At 48.7% G+C, this 8,018-nt stretch overlaps 1 protein-coding gene across 1 annotated transcript; it reads right to left on the reverse strand.

Annotated features, from left to right (window-relative positions):
• Positions 1–6,758: 6,758 nt before the first annotated feature.
• On the reverse strand, positions 6,759–7,706 carry LOC142827771 (olfactory receptor 52E4-like). The gene has a single exon (XM_075923511.1). The coding sequence runs from the start codon at positions 7,704–7,706 to the stop codon at positions 6,759–6,761; it is 948 nt and encodes a 315-aa protein (XP_075779626.1).
• Between the last annotated feature and the right edge of the window lie 312 nt (positions 7,707–8,018).

Genomic DNA, 8,018 nt, shown 5'->3' on the forward strand with positions numbered 1-8,018 from the left:
CTCTTTGCTCAAAAAGAGAGTAAGGTTTTCTGCTGGTGCTCTAGCTCTTCCACTGAGCTCTGAGCAGCACTGGCAGGCGAGAGGGTGCTGGGCCTTCTTCCCTGTATCACAGGCTGGCCAATCAAAGAGAGATTAATTCCTGTCGTGACCTGACTCTGGTACTCAGCATGACACACTAGGGAATAGGTATGTGTACGACACATCTGGTTGCCACCCTATAGACCCACCCCCTGCTCCCAGGCCCTGCCCCGAGCCACATCATCCCTCCAAACCCCACGCCAGTTGCTCACTGCTCCCCTTCCCCCCTCATTTTGTGGATCATCTCTGTGATGGGTCCTCCCCAGGGCATCACCTGGAACAGAGATACAGCTGAGCCCTCGGTCTCCCCAGTCTTGGCTCCCACTTGCACCGTGATGTGACAAGCTGCAAAGCTTGCCTCACGCCAACACAGGGAGGGACTACACCCAGCTGTCTTCATGGATGCTTTGGCCAGCTGCTCATTGACCCACAAAAGTGATGCTACAGCCAAAATATTCCCAGCTGCCCAGCCAAAGACCCCTGAGCTGCACGGTGCTGTCCTGGTGAAAACACAACCAGTATGCATTTGTTACCCCGGGCTCCACTTCCACAAAGGAAAGCAATAGAAAGAGAGGTTTAAAAGGACAATAGACGATAGCAAACAGATCTAAGTAGATTAACAATAAGAAATAAAAGAAAACTATTGTCTAAGCCTCATGTACTAGTCAGGATTTCGTTCAAGCAGTGGCCCACCTAGTTAGTAAGTACAAGCAGGTTAGGTTTTTTCAGGCAGGCTTCTGTCATTCCTGCCTGGGACCAGAAGTTCTCCCCAGTTCAGACTTTTCCCTCTGGAACTTTGAGGTGCGTTGTTGTAGGGAGATTTTAGGACTTTAACAGGGTTCAAAAAAGAGCTAGCTAGATTCATGGAGGTTAGGTCCATCAATGGCTACTAGCCAGGATGGGTAGGAACAGTGTCCCTAGAACATAAGAACGGCCGTACTGGGTCAGACCGAAGGTCCGTCTAGCTCAGTAGCCTGTCTGCCGACAGTGGCCAACACCAGGTGCCCCAGAGAGGGTGGACCGAAGACAATGATCAAGCGATTTGTCTCCTGCCATCCCTCTCCAGCTGCTGACAAACAGAGACCAGGGCACCATTCCTTAACCACAGTGACTCTTTTTTAGGTCTCTTGCTATTTTTTTTAATTTGGGGTATACATTTCAGTTGGGCCTCTATTATGGTGTCTTTAAAAAGTTTCCATGCAGCTTGCAGGGATTTTACTCTAGTCACTGTGCCTTTTAAATTCTGTTTAACTAGCCTCCTCATTTTTGCATAGTTGCCCTTTTTGAAATTAAATGCCAGGGTGCTGGACTGCTGAGGTGTTCTTCCCACCACAGGAATGTTAAACGTTATTATATTATGGTCACTATTTCCAAGCGGTCCTGTAATAGTTACCTCCTGGACCTGATCCCGCGCTCCGCTCAGGACTAAATTGAGAATTGCCTCTGCCCTTGTGGGTTCCTGCACCAGCCGCTCCAAGAAGCAGTCATTTAAGGCATCGAGAATTTTTATCTCTGCATCTAGTCCTGAGGTGACGTGTATCCAGTCAATATGGGGATAGTTGAAATCCCCCATTATTATAGAGTTTTTTATTTTGATAGCCTCTCTAATCTCCCTCAGCATTTCAATGTCACTGTCACTGTTCTGGTCAGGTGGTCGGTAATATATCCCTACGGCTAAATTCTTATTATTGGAGCATGAAATTACTATCCATAGCGATTCTATTGAACATGTTGATTCATTTAAGATTTTTACTTCATCTGATTCTGTTATCTTTCACATACAGTGCCACTCCACCACCCACATGGCCTATTCTGTCCTATTCTGTCTATTTTTTTATTTTATATCCCGGTATGGTTGTGTCCCTCTGATTGTCCTCATTCCACCAGGTTTCTGTGATCCCTATTATGTCAATCTCCTCCTTTAATACGAAGTACTCTAGTTTACCCATCTTATTATTTAGACTTCTAGCATTTGTGTAGAAGCACTATTTAAAATTGCCTCTGTTTATTTGTCTTTCCTTTCCTGATGTGTTAGACTCTTGTATATGTGACTATTTCTTGTCTGATCTGGCCCGTTCCTTATAATCTCCCTTCCTCTCTTTCTGACTAAAACCTAGAGAATCTCTATCAATGGATTCTCCTCTAAGAGATGTCTCCATCCGATCCACGTGCTCCTCCGCACCAATCGGCTTTCCCCCATCTCTTAGTTTAAAAACTGCTCTAAGGCCTTTTTAATGTTTAGTGCCAGCAGTCTGGTTCCACCCTGGTTTAGGTGGAGCCCATCCTTCCTGTATAGGCTCCCCCTCTCCCAAAAGTGTCCCCAGTTCCTAATAAATCCAAACCCCTCTTCCCTACACCATCGTCTCATCCACGCATTGAGACTCTGAAGCTCCGCCTGCCTACCTGGCCCTGCGCGTGGAACTGGAAGTATTTCAGAGAACGCCACCGTAGAGGTCCTGGATTTCAGTCTCTTTCCTAGCAGCCTAAATTTGGCCTCTAGGACGTCTCTCCTACCCTTCCCTACATCATTGGCACCTACATGTACCACGACCACCGGCTCCTCCCCAGCACTACACATAAGTCTATCTAGATGACTCAAGAGATCCGCAACCTTCGCACCAGGCAGGCAAGTGACCATACGGTTCTCACAATCATCACAAACCAAGCTCTGTATGTTTCTAATGATCGAAGCACCCATTACTAACACCTGCCTCTTCCTAACCACTGGCGTTCCCTCCCCTGGAGAGGTCTCCTCAGTGCGAGAGGATACCACAACATCTGTCGGAAGGAGGGTTCCAACTACGGGATGGTTTCCCTCTGCTCCCATTGACTGCTCTCTTCTCCTGAGTCTTTCATCCTCCTCAACAGCTGTGGGGCTGTCTGACCAGAGGTGGGGCAATTCTACAGTGTCCCGGAAAGCCTCATCTACGTAGCTCTCGGCCTCCCTCAGCTCCTCCAGTTCAGCCACCCTGGCCTCCATAGCCCGAACTTGGTCTCTCAGCGTCAGGAGCTCCTTGCACCAGGTACACGCATACGCCACCTGCCTACAGGGCAGACTGCCTACAGGGCAGGTAATCATATGTGTTACACTCAACACAATAAACAGGATAGCCCCCACTCTGCTGCTGGGCTTCTGCCTACCCTCTGTTTGTCTGGAGATAGGTGACAGGGGAAGGATCATGGGAGGATTACATGTTGTGTTCCCTTCCTCTGGGGCTACTGGCATTGGCCACGGTAGGCAGAGAAGACACTGAGCTGTGTCTAGACTGCAGGCTTCTTTCAGCTAGAAAAATGTATTTAGAAAGAGAGTGTCGACTCAGCAAAAGCACAATGAAAAAAAGATCTACTTTTTCAAAATGTGGTTTACTGCTGTTGGAAAATAAACCCTGCATTCGTTTGACTTTCTATTGAAAGAACGCAGTTACAGTGTGGACATAAGTATCGTTTTTCTGCCTTTTTTGTATATTGCCTTTTTACCAGAAAAACTCTGCAGCATAGGCATGTCTACACTGCAGAATGTTTCCGGGATGCCAGAAGTACATAAGAACATAAGAATGGCTCTTTCTGAACCTTTTCTAATGCCAGTATATCTTTTCTGAGATAAGGAGACCACATCTGTACGCAGTATTCCAGATGTGGGCATCCCATGGATTATATAAAGGCAATAAGATATTCTCCGTCTTATTCTCTGTCTCTTTTTTAATGATTCCTTACATCCTGTTTGGTTTTTTGACTGCCGCTGCACACTGCGTGGACGTCTTCAGAGAACTCTCCACGCTGATTCCAAGATCTATTTCCTGACTAGTTGAAGCTAATTTCGACTCATCCACTTCTTCTTACTAGCGAGGTGGTCTGTTAAGGTATGTCTACACTACAGCGTTATTTCAAAATATCTAATTTTGAAATAGCTAATTCAACATAGCTTATTTTGAAATAACGTGTCTATACACAAAATGCATTTCGAAATAGCCTTTTTCTATTTCAAAATAGTGTGTCCACACTGAGAGGATGTTGAATCACATTTAAGGCTGGTTGGAACCAGTTCCAGCAGGGCATCAAGTCAGAAGGTACCTTGTGGCCAGGGCGGCCAGCAGGGCTGGAGGTCCCATGTTTTGAAATAAGTGTGTACGCAGTGCTTATTTCGAAATAGCAATTTCAAAATTGGCACCATTCCTCGTGGAATGAGGTTTACCAATTTTGAAATAAGCCCTCTGCCATTTCGAATTAATTTTGAAATAACAGGATGGCTGTGTAGACTCTAAGGGTATGTCTACACTACCACCCTGGTTCGAACTAGGGTGGTTAATGTAGGCAACTGGAGTTGCAAATGAAGCCCGGGATTTGAATTTCCCGGGCTTCATTTGCGTGTTGCCGGGCGCCGCCATTTTTAAATGCCAGCTAGTTCGGACTAGGTAGTTCGGATGAGGCTTCCTATTCCGAACTACCTGTACACCTCATTCCAGGAAGAGGCATCTACTAGGGTGGTAGTGTAGACATACCCTACGATAGTTATTTCGAAATAACTTTGCTGTGTAGACATACCCTTGTAGACCCTCTATCATGATATCACCCTTGTTTCTTACCACTGGTTTCCTCTCCCAGAGATTCTCAGCAGGTCTGTGTAATACATTCATCTCAGCCTCTGTACAATGTATATTTGTACAGGCAACATCTCCTGCCTTTTGTCCTTGCTTCTGCTTCCTAAGCAAGACCAATATTCCAGTTATGGGTATTTTCCTACCCAGTCTCTTTGATGGAGCCCAGTTGTGTTTGTAGCAAGACGGAGGCCTGACATGTAAGCCCATGTATCAACGGTCAAGACTTTGCAAACGCAGAGCAATTCAAGCTGCGAGCAAGAGGCAGGCCCAGCTCACAGAACATGGCACAGACAGGGCAGATGTTGTAGACACTCTAACTGGTACCAGGCACAGGCTGCCCGCACATCCCAGAGGGATGGTAACAACCCTTCGTTATGAAGCATCTTGGTACCAACCCTCTCCGCACAGAAACAGGGACACACGGGCCCAAGTTCAGGACAGGGTGTAACATGGCAGCATGACGGATGGCGATGGTTTTGATTGAACCACCAAGTGCACTGAAATGGATGGTATCGAGGCAACGTCATCGGGTAGCAACGTGAGACACCAGGAGTGATGTGTACGATGTTTGCATTGGAGTAAAAGATGTTTCTTTTAGAGGCTGTCTTTGGCCAAGAATCTACCATTGACTGCATTGTGTCCATGGCAGGGAGTACTCAGGAGGAGTGGGTCGCTAGGGTCTGCTGACAACAGTTCCAGTATTTCATTTGATAATATGGGTGGCCTGGTGCCTTTGATCCTTATCTGATTTTGTGGTCTTGGGGGGCTCTCTTGAAGTCTATTTTGCTGGCTCCCTGTGCAGAGCCAGCCCGATATACAGGCAGGGTTCCCGCTAAGGTTTTCCAACAGTGAGCAGAGTGAGTTTTGGCTTGTGCACCAATATTGAGGTTGCGTGTGCTGGTTTGGATGGGTGCCACCATGGCACCCAATTTATTCACACACAAGTTCCTGGCCACCGGAGCAGATGCCCTCCCCCACCGCATGCGGCAGGTCCTGTTCCTGGCCCCGGCCACCAGAACAGGCCTTGCCCTCCCCACCACCTGCACCATGTGGAAGCCCTGGCCATCAGAAGAGGCCATCTGTCTGTGGCATGTGTCTGTGGCAGGTCCTGACCCTCTGCCCCAGCGGTTCTCCTGAGGTGGTGGACGGGGGGAAAACTCTGCGCACAGCCATGCAGGTGCGCACCTCAGTGGGAACATTGTACACAGGGGAGCCCATGTATGCAGCCAAATGGGTATCATCATTGCACAGGGCGAGATGCCCGTTAGCACAGCACATTCGTGACCGCTGAGCACAATACTTATTTACTAGCAATATCAGTTCTTCAACTGTATTCATCCAACGTCTCCCATTTGTACCCAGACCTCCAAGATCCTGGCTTGATCCCTCCCTCTCCCCCACTTCTATCTTGTCTCATCTTTATCTCTGCTATTACAGTCCATGCTCCTCCCAATTTCTCACCCTTCTCCCGCCTCTTTGTTTTTGTCTTTCATGGGGGCTGTCATCACCTGTCCTCGCCGAACGTAGTTTAGAGCCCTCCTCACGAGGTGGGCCAGTCTGCTTCCAAACAGGCCCTTTCCCTCCCTCGAGAGGTCGTGTACCTATCCGTGGATGTCGGGGGTTTGCAGCTTGTCACACCCCAAGGCAAGAGGGAACGTGGACTGGTGAGACAGAGACCTGAGCTCTGCCTCCATTCCTGGTGCCACCCTGGGTGGGACCCACCACAGAAATGATCCGGAGAGTGACATTGGGAGGAGAGGAGGAGGGTTGGCAGTAAATATTGGGAAGCAGCTGAAGGGCTGAAATGCAGAAGTGGAGCAGAGGTGAGAGCCTGAGGAAAAAGGTAGGAGGGGGCAAGTATTCACAGGCCCATGTACAACCAGAATTAGAGTTAGAGGCAGCAACCCCAGGAGTCAATGAATGTGCACAGACCCATCCCCAGGTTGTCACACAGACACATCACACTAAGGCCAGGAAAGAGTTTAATGTCGCACACACAGCCCAGTCAGTGATGAAACCAGCCTGTCAACAGTCGACTCTGAAGGGAGTTCTGTGTGAGAGCCAGAGCACCAGCACAAAACGTCAGGTCCTTTTACGAGTAAAGAGCAGACGCAGCTTCTCCCGGATCTGTTTGGTCCTCAGCCCATAGATGATGGGGCTTAGCATGGGGGGCACCAGGAGGTACACGTTGCCAATGAGAGCATGGAAATACAATGCCAGATTCTGGCCAAAGCGCTGTGTGAAGGAGAAGAAAAAACCAGGGACGTAAAAAGCTAAGATGGCACAGACGTGGGAGCCACAGGTCCCAAAAGCTTTGAGCCGGGATTCTTTTGTGGGGAGGTTGAAGATGGCCCGGAGGATCAGGAAATAGGACATGGCAATAAAAAATGTGTCCAGACCTTCCCCACAAAGTAGCTCAAAGAGGCCGTAGGAACTACTGAGGCTGATGTCGGCGCAAGCCAGCTTCACCACAGGGATGTTCTCGCAGTGCGTGTGAGGGATGATGTTGGTTCTGCAATATGGCCACTGTCTCACCAGGAAGGGATAGGGCAATGTGAGCATGACAGCTCGCAGCAATACAGCCAAGCCAATCTTGGCCACCACGGAGTTTGTCAGGATGGTGGAATGTCTCAGGGGGTGGCAGATGGCCACGTAGCGATCAAAAGCCATGGCCACGAAGATCCCTGACTCAATCACGGAGAAGCAGTAAACAAAGAATATTTGGGCGAGGCAGGCACTGAATTTGATCTCCCTGGAATTGAACCAGAAGATGCTCAGCATTTTGGGAAGGGTGGATGTGGACAGGACCAGGTCGGTGATGGCCAGCATGCAGAGGAAATAGTACATGGGCTGGTGGAGCCTCGGCTCTGTCTTCACGATGAAGAGGATGGTCAAGTTTCCCAAGATGGCTATGATGTACATGATGCAGAAGGGGATGGAGATCCAGACATGGGCCGCCTCCAGGCCAGGGATGCCCAGCAGGATGAAGGTGGAGGGGTTGGTGAAGTTGGTGGTGTTGGAATCTGACATGGAGTCAGAGAGAAGGTGTCCGATCCTGATGCAGAGCAACGTCTCCTATTCAAAACGCACATTCCCCCGGCTTGCTGTAGGTGCCCAGGGTGTTAGGTGATGGTCACAGCCCAAATGCCTGGACGGAGAGACAAAGTGAATGTCACACACTACATGCCCTGCTCCACTCAAGCTAGTGTAGACGCGCACTATGTTATTTCAGAATAACGTGAGGTATTCTGAAATACTATTGGGCTGTGTCTACACTGGCATGAATTTCCGGAAATGCTTAAAACGGAATACTATTCCGTTTTCAGTTTTTCCGGAAAAGGA

This window comes from Pelodiscus sinensis, chromosome 1 (assembly GCF_049634645.1).
Source record: "Pelodiscus sinensis isolate JC-2024 chromosome 1, ASM4963464v1, whole genome shotgun sequence".
In the NCBI taxonomy this organism is placed as follows: Eukaryota; Metazoa; Chordata; order Testudines; family Trionychidae; genus Pelodiscus; species Pelodiscus sinensis.